This window comes from Trichosurus vulpecula, chromosome 4, assembly GCF_011100635.1.
Source record: "Trichosurus vulpecula isolate mTriVul1 chromosome 4, mTriVul1.pri, whole genome shotgun sequence".
NCBI lineage: Eukaryota > Metazoa > Chordata > Mammalia > Diprotodontia > Phalangeridae > Trichosurus > Trichosurus vulpecula.
Genome location: NC_050576.1, coordinates 54,346,239 through 54,362,265, shown reverse-complemented (window position 1 = coordinate 54,362,265; position 16,027 = coordinate 54,346,239). Strand labels below are relative to the sequence as shown.

The 16,027-nt window shown below is 37.7% G+C and overlaps 1 protein-coding gene across 1 annotated transcript in view; it reads right to left on the bottom strand.

The window, feature by feature from the left end:
- ATF6 (activating transcription factor 6) overlaps positions 1 to 16,027 on the bottom strand; it is a 210,106-nt gene that overhangs the window by 172,609 nt on the left and 21,470 nt on the right. Inside the window, exons 6-7 of the mRNA XM_036753691.1 lie at positions 15,513 to 15,716; positions 3,842 to 4,062 (exon numbers count right to left, since the gene is read on the bottom strand). Coding sequence (XP_036609586.1) covers positions 3,842 to 4,062; positions 15,513 to 15,716 — 425 coding nt within the window. The remainder of the gene's footprint in view (positions 1 to 3,841; positions 4,063 to 15,512; positions 15,717 to 16,027) is intronic.

Genomic DNA, 16,027 nt, shown 5'->3' with positions numbered 1-16,027 from the left:
ATAGGTGTTTTATGAATACTTGCTGAATTGAATTCATGTCAGTCTGGTCTTCCTCACTAGATTATAAGCTTTCCTCCCATAATCAACAAGTATTTATTAAGTGCCTATCATGTACTCACTGCCCATTTATTCCACGTTAAATTCTCCTGGCTCAATCTTACTGGCTCTCCTTAAAGCAGAAGCTTCCTCTGACTTGAATGGGCCTTGTGTGCCCACTAATTATTGCTGCCAGCACTAGTTATTGCTACTAGGAAATAGAACAGGGCATTGCACATACTTACTCTGTAAAGTTCTAAGTACTACATAAATGTGAGATATTATATTATTATTATTTTCAATGTTTCAAAAATATGTTAGGAGTCACATGACCAATACAGATCATAACCTTTCTTAATCTTAGTAAATGGTCTCCAGAGCCATCTCCCTACCAGACCCTATGTTACCCAGACTAGAAAACAAGCCCCAGAGGATTTAATCCCTTCATTTTCAGAACTCCCACCGTAGGGTCCAACATCCTGATTGGCAGTTGCCTCAGTCACCCACTACATCTAGGCCTAGCTTCAGTCGTATTTCACATACTGGCCATCTCCTCACTAGCCATCACGTCACCCCCTGCGTGCCTTCCCCATATTCCCATTGATTTTCTACCACCACTACTCCCTTTTCCAGTTCTGGAACAACAACAGAATCAACTGGCACTGATCCTTGAGTTTGTCAATATACTTTGCTATGTCTCTATTTGCCATTCTTGTAACTTTCCAAACTCACACATCCTTCCATCACCACCATGCCCCCTTAAGAGTTGTCTCTTATTAGAAAGTAAATTCTCTGGAGAAGAGAATACCTTCACTTTTATATTTGTATCCTAAGCACTTAGTATAGCATTTGGCCCTTAATAAGTAAACTTAATAAATGTTTTTTCATTCATTTATTTATTTGTTGTGTCTATGGCCGAAAAAAAATTATCACTTGGTGGTCAACCTTCTAGCAATGAAGTTCTCTAAACTTAAAACTGCTCTTCAGATGACAAACCTAGTCCCTCATTACTAGTCTTTATTAAGTTGAGAGGCCGTGGCAGGGCCTGAACTTACACGTTAAAATGGGGTGCTAGGACAAGACTTGAATAGAGGACCGTGCATCAAGTATGTGCCTAAAGTGCATTTAAATGAATTATTAATTCCTCTCCTCTGTCACAGAATTTATATACGTATGCAGATGCTTCTAAAGATATCTGGTTTAACCATTTAGAGCAAACAATCTAGGTTTAGCACAAGTAAGCCTTGACACATTATGGAAGATCTATGGGTGCAGAGCACTCTATTAATTGTTTGACAGAGTTTGTCATGCTTGGTATATTCAGAATTCAGTTTATATTTAATAGATTCATTTTAATAAGTGAAAACTTTGGTTCCTCAAGAAATCTAATCCCAATGAAGGAAAGAGAATACAAATGAAAAAATAAAACAAAGAACAATAGCAATCAAGCAACATTATCTAGATGTAACCAAAGTGTTGTCATTCAGTCATTTTCAGTCATGTCTGACTCTTAGTGACCCCACTTGGGGTTTTCTTGGCAAAGATATTGGAGTGATTTGCCATTTCCTTCTCCAGGTCATTCGAAGTAAACAGGGTTATGTGACTTGCCCAGGGTAATACAGCTAGTAAGTACCTGAGGCCAGATTTGAACTGAGGATGGTGAGTATTCCTGTCTCCAGGACCAATACTGTATCTACTGTGCCACCTAGCTGCCCCCTGTAACCAAATACACATTCATAACCAATTATCCTTCCATCAAATTATAAAGGGGGTTAGTGCCAGATACACTTGATAATAAAGTTTCCTAGAGAAAATGAGGGATGAAGAGAAACTATTTCAAATAGCTCCTCTGTAAGTCATATATATATGGTAAATTCTTTATTATCTGACATGCTGGAGAATGTAGTATTCTGGTTATTCACAATTTTCAAAGAATTAAAATATAATAAAATATACTTGACATTAAAAACATATAGAACATAATTTAATTTTTCTTTGATAAAAATCTCCCATAAAGATTTCCTATTTGTAAATAATAGCTATCAGTTTTGGAATGGCATGGTCATAAAAGCCTAGAAAATATAAATGAACAGTATCATAACTGGTTTTGTAAATGGCTAAATTCATAGAACCCTTGGACTTGTAAGAACAGAAATTCTATGTACAAAGCAGCTAAGAGGCACAATGCACAGAACACTGAACCAGGAATCAGGAAGACCCAAGTTTAAATCCAGCCTCAGTCACTCAGCTGTATGACTTTGAGCAAGTAATTTGTTTGCCTTGGTTTCCCCATCTGTGAAATGGGGATAATACCTAGTTCCCAGGGTGGTGAGAATCGAATGAGGTATTTGTAAAGCTCTTTGCAAACCTTAAAGCACCATGTAAGTGCTAGCTGTTCTTACTGCCCATCTTTTCAGCAGCTAGCCAATTAAAGAACACAGAGTAAGCAATCAACAGATAGTTGCCAACTGATTTTCTTCATTTTCACTGAAGTAAAAACTATCTTTCTATCCTGGAAAGGATATAGGGCTAGATCACAAAAGTTTCATTATAAAATTTATATGGTCTCTTTTTATAGAACAGTATGTCTGTCTTTGGGCTTTTAGGACATCACCATGAGACAATAACTTAGCAGAGTTGGAAGGAACCTCATAGTACATTTAGTCTAATCAATTCATTTTATAGATAAGAAAACTGAAGCTTGGAGAGAGGAGTGTTTGCCAAAAGTCACACATGTACTAATCAGCAGAGCCAAGATTCCAATCCAAATTGTCAGATCCAACCGCAGCACACTGTCTCTGCTCCACTGCCACAGACTGTTTGTTGTACTATTATAACTAGACACACGGAGTGAATAAGGTTCTGCTTAATAGTGTTCTAGTCAGTAAAAAATCAAATAACAGTCAGCTATATTATTACACCTACCTTGTGGGCATAAAAATGTGCTTTGTAATATTTAGATCAATGACTGCATAACGTATTAAGAATTTTTTATATCCGGTTTTCTTTTAAAGGAACACATTGAACTTGCTTTGGCAAAACAAATCTTAGAAAATCCAGACTGGTATATTCCTTCTTGTGCTTCCATCAAACTCATTAGCCAATGAAAATTAATTACTAGTTAATATAGTGGGAGTGTTTCCACTTTTTTACCGACCATGTGCTGTAACTGGCTAGAAAGAGGTAATACTCAAAAGCACTTCAGAGATTTAGACATTATTAAGCAGTTCTCTCTCTATCTCATCTCCCAAAACAACTAAGAAATAGGATGTACTGCAGGAAATATCACAGAATACCAAATAATCATAATTCATTATCTAATCATTAATGCGGGGGTAAAAGGACTCCAGAAGACCAAAAAGAATGCTAAAAATAAATATTGCTTTTAAAAAACCCCCAAAACTATGGGCTCTTATATGAGGAACTGCCAAACGATTTCAAGCAGTGAAATTTGAAAGTCTTTAAAAGATTATTCTGGTGAGGGAGAGAGGTACACACAGTTTACACATTCATTTTGGATCAAATCATTCCAGACTTTTCATAATCTTTTTACTTGGATTCTAACCTAACAGTTTTGTTTGGGCCTTTATCCAGGTTTTTTCCCACTAAGGACTGGGATTATAATTTCATTATAAGCTTTCATTGGATTAGATAACCAAACTCACTTACCTTCCAGAAGAGATAATCATTTTAGCTAATGCAGATTAACAGTGAAGACAAACTATGGTAATTTTTTTTTTAGAATACAGCAAAAAAATAAGGTAGAAAATATCTGATAGCAAAGCACTTAATGGCTGAAACTCACATCTGAGCCCACACCTCTTGTGGTAGTCTGTAGGATAGGTTTAGTCATGGAGAGTTTGCCCGTAACTGGGTTATTCCCTACAGGGGTTGGTAACACATTCACCACATGGTTAGGTAGTTGAGTGGTTCCCCTAGTGACAGCAATGACTGGCTGAGCAGAAGGCAGAATTCCAGGTGCCTGTAGTTGTACCATGGTCGGTTGAGAGAGCACAACAGGTTGACCTACATTGTGGGAAAAAAAACAGAAGTTATATATCCATCACGGAAAAAGTAGTATTGCAATTGGTCCATGTATACTGATTTCTGACAACAACAAATTACTAGTGTTTAAGAGGCTGGTAATTTGAATAAAATTGGCTCCAAGTTTCCCTTTTAAAATTAGTTATCATTAAAAGAGTGACTATAGCAATATAATGCTTCCAAATTTGTGTTTCTCCTCAGACCATAAACATTATTTTCTTTGTATTTCTCTTAGGTACTTAACAAGAACTACTTTGAACTACAGTTATTTATCTATGTATCCTCCTTCTAGATTATTAGCTCCATGAAGGCAGGGGCCCTCCTTAAGGGCTTTGTACCAAGTTCTACAAGTTATAAGTCTTTTATAAATGTTTGCTGAATTAATTTGAATGTCTTCTCAACTACACAAAGAGATCAAATTCGTTTAAATTTGAACCTAGTACAATTTCTCTAAAAGATTATAATTACTCTATTAAACTTGTTACATATTCAAAAGTGCCCTGGATATATTTTAACTATAAATATCAAATTTCTTCTGCATTCAGCAGAGAACCAATAATTTTAAATCAATGCCACCTGCACACATAGAGGTTATTTGACCAGGGAACCACCTCAACTATTAAAAAGCAGCAAATTTCAAAAACTAAAAACTCCATGAAATGGACCTTAGGTGAGGCAGAAGAAAAAACAAAAACAAAAATGTGTACAGAGTTTAACTGTGTGCAAATAGAACTCAACTGTAATAAAAATTGATGAGTCCGCCAAACCGTTCCCTAGTCTTCATATTTATTAACACTATAAAATGATACTATATCTGAAGGCAGTGTGCCTAAAGAAGATTAATATAAAACACAGCAGTGGTATTACCAACTTGTATTAAAAATTTTACTTGCCTAGTGGGTGATTTCTTTTAGATTTGTCCCACTTTATAGGAAATTGGATTCCAGGGCTAATTTCCACAGCTGATTTAAAATCCATCTGGTGAAATAAGACTATTACATTAACAGCTAACTTAAAAAATCATTTCTAATTCTTTTTTCTTTAAACTATCAGTCAAAGATACTTGACATGACCCACATAAAGTTCAGCTTAGTGTTTCATAAGAACTAGAGAATACTAAAGATTAAAATAATTCTCCAGAGCACCTGTTTGGTAGGAACATCTGTCATCTCTAAAAAAAGATCATTCTCACAAAACCTGAAAGAGGTTCCATCCAGAAACTAAAAAGAACACAATTCCAAGGTGTTCCCTGGAAGTCCAAATTCCAAATTCCACAGTTCCAAAGGTAGGTGACTTAGCAAAATCTCAAGAAGGTTTCAGATGGCTTATAAAGGCAGACTAATGATCTGCATACAATTAGTGCATTTTTTCCTTAGAAGTACCCAAGGCAAATTGGGAAGAAGGAATATCTAAAAACTCCCTCATGATGTTTGTAATTCCTGTAACTTAAAAGGGTAAATTAATTGTAAACACATTTATCTTGTCATTTTTTCTCTCAAGACTGTATTACTTTACCAAATCAAAAATCTTCAAAATGGAAAAATGACTCATAAGCAAAAACAGAAAGATATTTAGTGGACTAAAGATAGAAATAAAAAATAATTAAGACATAAAACAACAGGAAGCATGTGACCAAGTGCTGGGTTCACTAACTTTAACAAATTCCTGTGGCTGGGTCCCATGTAAAGACATAATAGGTCATAATATTAAAAAACCAAGCCAAATACCACTTCACATCTATCAGATTGGATAATATAACAGAAAAGGAAAATGATAAATGTTGGAGAAAATGGAGGAAAATTGGAACACTAATGCACTGTTGGTGAAGTTGTAAACTAATCAACCATTCTGAAGAGCAATTTGGAACTATTCCCAAAATGTTATAAAACTGTGTATATCCTTTGATCCAGCAATACCAATACTAAGTCTGTATCACAAGGAGATCATAAAAAAAGGAAAATGACCCACATGTACAAAGTATTTATAGCAGCTCTTTTTGTGGTGGCAAAGTATTGGAAATTGAGGGAATGTCCATCAATTGGGGAACAGCTGAACAAGTTGTGGTATATAAATGTAGTGGAATACAATTGCGTTATAAGAAATGATGAGCAGGCAGATGTCAGAAAAACCTGGAAAGACTTAGATGAACTGAAGCTGAGTGAAGTGAGCAGAACCAGAAGAACATAGTACACAGTAACAGCAACACTGCGGTATGATCAACTATGAGAGATGTAGCTCTTCTCAGTAATACAACGATCTCAGACAACTCCAAAAGACACATGATAGAAAATGCTATCCACATCCAAAGAAAGAACTACGGAGTTTGAATGCAGATCAAAACACACTATTTCCACCTTTTTTGTTTTTTCTTTCTCACGGTTTTTCGCTTTTCTTCTTCTTTTATAACATGACTAATGTGGAAATATGTTTAATATGATTGTACATATATAGTCTATATCTGATTGCTTGCTGTTGCATAGGAGAGAGAAGAAAAAGATGGATAAAAAATTTGGAACTCAAAATCTTATAAGGGTCAATGTTGAAAACTATCTGTACGTGCAATTGGAAGAAATAAAATATTATTAAGTAGGAAAAAACCATAAAAAGCAGCATTCCTCAGAATCTGGGGTTAAGCTATAGTTAAAAGGATTTGAAAGATTCAGTAGGCATTTGACAGTATTCCAAAAGAAAGAGTAATAGAGTAGAAAAAAAATTCAAAGGAAAGAAAGCATTACTGGTTCCTGTTACAGCAGTACCACATAAATTTAAGTAGTATGTGAAATTAAGAAGCAAGTAGCTTTGGAACAGATCTCAAGAGGCATCAGGACAATAAATTCACATCAATGCTACTTATCATATCTGCTGTGATGCTGATAAAACTACACCATGAGGAATGTTAAGTTAAGTTTTGGGAGCCCAACATAATTCAATGTTATATGAGACAAACTCCTGCCTCCTTCATTTTTAATTTATACCAAGTCTCTTCATTCCCGTGTTCAGCTATATCCCAATCAACTGGCAATTTGAATCTAGGAACTCTCAACATGTGTGCTCCAGGTACCTCTTCACATCCAAAAGAAAAAGGGCTAAATGTTGCCTATTCTGTTTTCAAAGGAAGAAATCAAAGCCATCAATACCAGCGTGAAAAAATACTCCAAATCGCTAATAGAGAAGTGTAAATTAAAACAATTCTGAGAGTGTACCTCCTGTCCATCAGACTGCTGAAATGGACAAAAATGGAAAATGACAAATGTAGGAGGGGCTGAAGAAAGACATGCACCCTAAGGTACTGCTGATGAAGTTGTTAAATGGACCAACTATTATAGAACAACATTATCAAACTATACCCCAAATGTCACTAAACTGTGTTACCCTTTGATCTAGCGATTACCACTACAAGCGTATTGCTAAAGAGATCAAAGAAAGAAGAAAATGGTCCAATTTATAAAAATATTTATAGCAATTCATTTTTGTGATGAAAAAAATTGAGAATAAACAGGGTACCCATCAATTTGGGGAACGGTTAAAAAAATTTTGGTATGTAAATGTAGTAAGATTTCATATGTGCCATAAGAAATAAATGAAGAAGATGGTTTCAGGGAAAACGTAGGATGACTTGTATGAATTGATGCATAGTGAAGTGAGTACAGGTTAACAATTTATCCAACTGCAACATCTTAAAGAACAACTTTGAAAGACTAAGAACTCTAATCAGTACAAGGATCAACCACAATTCCAGGGAACAAGTGATTAATCATGCTACCAACTCCTGACAGAGAAGTGATGGCCTCAGTGTACAGAACAAGACATCTTTTTAGATGTAACCAATGAGATGATTTGTTTTGCTTGAATTTGTTATGCCTACTTATCACAATGGTTTCTTTCTCTTTTAATGTGGAGGGAATAGGAAAGGGGAAGAGAAAATAAATTTTTTTTAACTGGAAAAATAAAATTTATTTTTAAAAGGATTAAAGAATCAAACTTAAAAATGCTGCCCATTCCAATTTGTGCACACCATTACAGTAAAACATAATGGGGGGGCAGCTAGGTGGCGCAGTGAGTAGAGCACCAGCCCTGGAATCAGGAGGACGTGAGTTCAAATCCGGCCTCAGACACTTGACATGTACTAGCTGTGTGACCTTGGGCAAGTCACTTAACCCCAATTGCCCTGCCAAAAAAAAAAAAACAAACATAATGGGATAACTAAGTGACTTTCCAGATACCTGGGACCACAAATTTGCAAATCACATGATCTTGTGATTTGTAGGCATCAGACAAAACTGGCCATTTGACTGGTGCTATTCATAATGGAGAATCTTTAGTCACCAGGTGAAAATAGTAAATAAGCATCTCTTTAATTTCTACATCTATAAAAAATATCCTATCTTGTCTCCCAGCCAACCGCCCTCTTGAAAGACTACTCCTGGGTCCTCTGACACATCATAATTTTGACTATCATGCCAGTGACATCTGTATGATCATGGAAAAGTCACAACTTCTCAGGAGCTCTCATTCCTCCTCTATAAGATGAGAGAGCTGGACTAGATAATTCATCTCGAAGGTAACTTCCAGATCTAAAGCCTGTGATCAAGGTTTTGATGGTCTGTAAGTTTCATCTTTAAATTTTGCTCAAAACAAAAATTAATTAGCTAATATTCATCAAGCACACAAAGTTGTTCTAAGCACTATGTTAGGCATAAAGGAGTATACAAGGATGTACAAGACACAGACCCTATCCTTAAGGAGCTAAAAATCTTTCAGAATACAAAAACACATATACAGATGAGCAGATAATTAACAATACAAGTCAATAAATTATAAGATCCAAATGAGTTGAACCAGAAAGGCCAATCCATCAAAAAGTTCAGAGGAAGGGAAAACTTCCTGAACTGGGAAGGTCAGGAAAAAGCTTTTTGAAGGATATGGGACTAGGACTACCCTTGCATATATGTAAGATTTGGATAAAGAGGATATTTTAGGAAAGGAGAGTGAGTCATAAAGGATAGGTAGGATTTCAAGAGGCAGTGATGGGGGTGGAATAGAGAATGGTATAAGTGGAGGCACAGAACCAGTGAAAGCAAAGTTTACTCAGATGAAGATTTCCTATATGTGGTGAGATCTTCCAGATGCTCCCGTTTAAAGATAATATTGCACTGACTATACTAAGAATATTATAGGGCCTCTTCAATGAAATTAATGATTTTTCAAAAGAATGATCTAATACTCAGGGGACAATGTGATGTAGAGGAAAGAGTACAGTATGTGCGGTGGAAATTCAGGAAAATCGGAAGTTTCAAATACTGACTCTGCCACTTAATACCTCCTATTTTATACTGAGGAGATATAGGGAAAAAAAGAGACTGATAAATACACTCAATTCCACAGTACTTCTGAAGCTCCAAGTATGCCAAAAGTCTTCCTATATCTCTTTGCCCCTTTGTAGCAACACTCCTTGAAAAGGCCATCCTCAACAGGCGCCTCCACTTTTTCTCCTCTCACTCTTCTTAACCCCTAACGATCCAGATTCTGATCTTATCATTCCACTGAAACAGCCCTCTCCCAAGTGAGTTACTAATGATCTCTTAGCTGACAAATCCAATGGCCTTTTTTCCTATCCTCATCCTCTTTGATCTCTCTGCTGATCACTTTCTCCTTTCTGACACTGTCTTCTAAGTTTTCAGAATACAGCTCTTCTGTGGCCTCTCTCACTGTTCCTTCTTTGTTTCCTTTGCTGGATCCTCCTCCAGCTCACACCTTCAAACTGTGTCCCTCAGTGTTTTGTCATGGACCCTCTTCTCTTCTCCCTCTTTACTACTTCTCCAGGTGGTTTTATCGGCTCCAATGGATTTAATTACCATCATTATACTAATGATTCTTAAATCTACCTATCCTGCCCCAATCTCTAAGCTGACCTCCAACATCACATTTCCAAATGTTTTTCAGACATCTCGAACTGGATGTCCACCAGACATCGTAAATTCAATATATCCAAAACAAAATTCATTGTCTTTCTCTTTATACTACCCACCCCCCCCCACCTTTTCCATTTCTATGGATCATTCTAATACTAGAGAATCTTTCCATCCTCTTAATCCCCGTGTCTTACAACCTAGGAGTCATCCTGGATTCCTATCTCTTGCCCCCCCACCCCCACCCCATAGCTAATCTGTTGTCAAGGTCTGTCAACTTCACCTCTGCAGCATTTCTTCAATACACCCCTTTTTTCCTCTGGAGACACTATCAACCACTCTAATGCAGACCCTCATTACCTCATACCTGGATTACTGCAATAGCCTGCTGGTGGATCTCCCTGCCTCAAAAGTCTCTCCTCACTCCAATCCATCCTCCCTTCTTGTCACCAAAGTGATTTCCTAAAGCACAGGTTCAATTATGTTACCCTTCCCTACTCAATAAACTCCAGTGGCTCCCTGTCACCTCCAGGATTAAATACAAAATGCTCTGTTTAGTATTTAAAACACTTCATAACCTAGCTCCCTCTGACCTTATACTCCCCAACATGTAACATTCTTTGATCTAGGGACACTGACCTCCTGGCTATTCCACTAACAAGACACTCCATCTCTCAGATCCGAACATCCTCTCTGGCTATCCCCCATACCTGGAATGCTTTTGCTCCTACACTCCAACTAGTGACCTCCTAGACCTCCTTCAAGTCCCAAATAAAATCTCATCTTACATTGGAAGCCTCCACCAAACCTCCTTAATTCTAGTGCCTTCCCTCTGTTAATTATTTCCTATTTATCCTGTATATAGCTTGCTTTGCACGTATTTGTTTGAATGATGTCTCCTCCATTAGATTATAAGCTCCCTGAGGACTGTCTTTTGCCTCTTTTTGTAACCCTAGTGCTTAGCACAGTGCCTGACACAGAGCAAGAACTTAAATGTTAGTAGCAAAATTCAAGCAATAACTTAATAACACTATCACTGGAGTATGAAAATAATAGCTTTTATAGACTACCCGGTCTATAGCAGATAAATTATAGAGTTATATGCTGGAGTCCATGATTTGGCCTAAGTGTAAAAATCATCTAATAGCAAAGCCCTGTGGTAATTAAGACATTTAAATAGAAAAATGATGTCTTTAACGCTACACTGCGAGAGAAGGCATTAAAAACACATTCTCTCACATTCTCTCGCCCCTAGTTACTCATCGTATATAGCTTAAGGCCTAACAATTTTTGGTTTGGTAATCTGTTTAAGACTAAGCAATTATTATCAGTCTTTTCAGTGAGCACTTACTTTCTCAGATTTAGCTTCCTTGGATTTATTTGAGATATACCAGGACTTGGTCATAACGTGGCTTGTATAGTAAATTAATGGTTTGGAAAAGCTTCCTCTTATCAGTGTGATTACACCCTCCTTTGTTGCTAGGACACTGAAAGCAAATTAAATGACTGTGTTTATTTACACCTCTAATAGGTTCTCAAAAGCTATGCCAGTTGAGCAGTTTCTAACAGGTCCTATATCAAGCTAAAAAAGCTTTGAGTACAAACCCAGAGTCTGTACCGGGCACACAGGATGTGTCTGTCTGTTGTCTGAAGACCAGTCTAGGTAAGAGTAACTCATGCAATCATGCGCTAGGCAGACATTCTTAACTTTTTTAGCATTTTGGTAAAGCCTACTGATACCTTCTCAAAATAACTTTTTAAAATTCATAATTGAAGGAAATGCTAAATTTCAATTAAACGTTAGTGAAAATGAAGATAGAATTTTTTCCCCATCCAAATTCACATTTCCCCTGAAATTGATCCACAGACCCCTTAGGGTGTCCATGGACCCCAGGTTAAAAACCACAGCACTAAGGTGTGGAAAAGTTTTCTACTGTACTAACACAGGGCATCATCACAGGAATAAATGTAAAAGTATTAATTTACTACATAAGCCATGTTATAACCCTGTCCTTCTATATCTTAAATAAATCCAACAAAGCTAAATGCAAAAAAGAAGTGATAACTAGGTTTGCCAAAACTCGCTTAAATATTTAACAACTCACTCTCACAAAGCACCTTCACATTTACAAAATGAATTCCTCACAACAATCCTGTAAGTCTGGCAACATGAGTGCTACTGCTTATATTTTACAGACGAGGAACCTGACACTCAGAGATGTTCAGGGACTCAGGATCATGCAATTACAGATCTAGAGCTGAAGAGACTACAGAGTTCACATTCAAACTTTATTCTGCAGATGAAGAAACTGAAGAGCAAAGAAAGGAAGGAAATTGCCCAGGGTGCCACTGAGATTGAGTGACAAAGGGGAGGAGAACTGGTCTTCTGACTCCCAAACCCACAGAACTTTCCCTTGGAACCACAATGTCTACATTACACCACTGTCTGACACTAAGGAAAGTACAATGCTGAGGAACGGGCTTCACTGGGCTCTCTATGTAATGCTTTCTCTAGCTGGATGGTAACCAAAAAGTTTTTTAATGTTTTCCTCTAAAAACTAATTCATCTGTCGATATAGCAACTCTGAGTATCTCAGGCCATCTGCTGGACAACATAGGCAATACACACACGTTTCTCTGAAATTCGAGCACACTTCCACCTAGGAGCAGGGGACCCGAAATTGTAATTTTATAATTGAAGAAACTGAGGCCCACAATGTTTAAAAGAAGTCTTCATCAGGTGTTGGTAGAGAAAGGTCCAAAACTACAGTGTCTGTGCTCATTCACAGGCTCAGAGGAGCCCAGATCTAAAGCCAGAAGGCACCTTAGGGCATCTAATCCAACCCACTCAGTACAAGGCTCAGCAAACTGTCAAGGAATACAGCTCACGAGGGACATTGCTGGGCCCTACAAATCCAACATCTCTCCTCTTTGCACTAAATCATACTGCCTCTTCAGACTACAAAAATCAATTGTGCTACACACACACATACACATGCACACAATGAGCAACACATACAAGCACACAACATGCACACACATACGTACAGGCATGTGTGCATGCAACATACACATGAGCATACAGCATGCACATATACACACATTGCACATGCAAGCGCACACACAATGTGCACAATACACATATGCACACAATGCCCCACGCATGCACATAGGTACACGTAACATCTATGTACACACATACAATATGCACGCATACAACATACACACATGCACACAACTGCACACATACATCCATACCCAAACACATGCATATGCACATGACTGAATGCCCACCTGTACTGTACACATATGCACACACACAAGCACACACATGTACACTCAATGGGTAGGCATATACACATACTTTAAAGACGCAAGGGGCTGAAGCCTCAAAAGAAAGCTAAGCAGTGAGCTGTAGGGAGAGTTCCCAAGATCACGCCTTTCAAGCTGCAGGGGACCTCAGCAATCACTGATTCCAACTTCCCTCAGTTTACAGGTGAGGAAACTGAAGTTAAGAAAGGTGATGGTACTTTCCCAGAGTCTCCTAGCTAATAAATGCCCAAGACAGAATTTAAAGCTGGGGCTCCCTGATCCCACATCCCCTGGTCGATCCACCACGTTACAAAGCCTCAAGAGAACCAGACTCGGGTTGGAGCGAGCATCGTTTGAACTTCACCTGTGACTCTTAAGAGTCTCTCTAAGGCTCGCCTTCTTCATCATCTATACCAACTCTGTGCCAAGCACTAAGCCAGGCAGCAAGGCTACAGACACCGAAACAAGACGGGCTCTGTCCTCAAGTAGCTTATAGTCTATTGGGGAGAGAAACGTTTGTAATGCTTGTATCACAGAGATGGGGAGAGGATGACATGAGATTAAAAGAGTTGGGCCACCTCTTTAGTGCCGTATGAATTGTATTTGTTATTACTGGTGTTGTTGCTGCACTTGCTGTTTTGGCCAAAGAGGCTCCTGGGTTCTATTTTCATTTCCAATGGGACTTATCAAATGTCAAACACCCTCCATTAAAGTCCTCCTCTCATGACTGACCTTGGCCATGGAGGTCAGATAATCTACAAATCAGTAGGTCTGGTAGATGCTACCAAGCGGGAAAAGCCTCCACTACGGGCTTAGCTACAGTGTCTGCTGTCCACAAAAGTGGAGAGACGCTCACTGACAAAAGGCTAACTTCTATGTGAGACTTTTTTTTTTCAGACAAATAAAATCATGAAAAAAATCTACTGAAGTATTTTGGAGTTGAGATTTGCAATTGGTAGAGAAAATAGAGATCTTGGAAGCAAATGTTCAAAAGCCCCAGAGTGATGTTTCTCCACAGTTATAACGTGAAAATGAAACAACCAGATAAATAATTAGGAAACTTGGATTTCTGTCTGACACTGAAAGCAAGTCATCAAGGCACATATTCCCAATTTACCTCTTTCCTAGTATTTGGCATCTTATAAAGATTTACAGGAAACAAACAGTATTGTCTGTTAGCCACCCTGAATACCATTAAAAATCATTTTTGTTACTATAAATATCATAATTACTTTACTCTATCCCTAAATATCCATGTGTAAACTACAGAATGCTAAAAATAAAGACAATTTTGTTTTTGTATTTAGTTGCAAAAGTCTCCTCATATATTTCATAAAACCCTGTCATTTAAAATGGCATCAATGGCCAGCTTGTTATGACAAATCTTGTCTTCCAACCATATCCATAGGGCTCCCAAAGTAGGTGATACTGCCTGCTGTGGGGGTGGTAGAACAATGGGAAGTTTTGTGGGGACCAGTAGTAGCCTGGGGTGCAATTGGGGGGTGCTAAATAAAAGTAAAATGGTGGTAGAGCATAAGGAAAGATGAGAAGAAAATGCTGAAAAACCTTTCATACACGGTTCATCTGTTGTACAACAGAATTTAAGTTGTAGTGATTACGTTATTTTCCAAATAAACACACAAAATGCAAGTCATAACCAATCAGTGGTCAAATCCACTGATAGGTCTTAACAAGCAAGTGTTGGCAGGCAAGCATGTCATGCATTGTTAAAAGTCCAGCATGCAGTGAGTGGAGCACTGGCCCTGGAGTTAGGAGAACCTGAGTTCAAATCTGATCTCAGATGCTTGACACACTTACTAGCTGTGTGACCTCGGGCAAGTCACTTAACCTCAATTGCCCTGCCTTCTTCCCTCCAAAAAAAAAAAAAAGTCCAGCATGCACCAGCAAGAATATGTGCAGATGACTTGTTTACAATACGATGCTATATGCTTACATGATGCAATACTGCATCATCAAAATTTCAGCATAGGAAAAACCCACAAATTTACAATAAATTATTAAATTTAAGATGTGTCATTTAAAAAAAATTCATATTTTTTCAAATAATGCAAATTAAAAAAAAAACATTAATGGGTTAAAGAAGGTAGATTTCCAAGGGGGCACTGAGTAATTTTTTTTTTTAAAGGGGCCAGTAGGCCAAATAAGTCTGGGAACTTCTGATATACAGTCATAAATACGTAAGTCTTATACCTTTAGCAGGTGCAGGTTGAATGTGAATAACAGGTTGCTGCTTTGTCAAGGGTAGGAGCGTTGGGAGTGTCTGAATGATGATTGCTTTGGTTGGAATGGTAGAGTTGGCTTGGCTCTTGGGTACTGCTGGCAGAATTAATGGCTTGGGCTGAATTGAAGGCTTTGAAATAATGTGACTTTGTTTTTTTGGAGTCAGTCCATTTACTATAGGAAAAAAAAAATACCAAACCATAAATGAATACAAGTGGATCAATTAAAGTATGAAAAATAAAAATTAACACACATTTATTTTCTTATATTATTTTCAAATACTTAAATGAATCTATGATCCAACCAAGTCAGGAATTCTCTCAATGATGAAGATCGTAACTCATCCATGCTGGTCCACACTATTTCAATCTCACCCTTGTTCTCCCAAGAGTTCTCCACAGGAGACCAACCCAATGGGCTGGAGGCCTTCCTTACTTTCTCCTAATGTCCTGAAGGTATCAGTGGAGCACTCTCACTGTCCACCT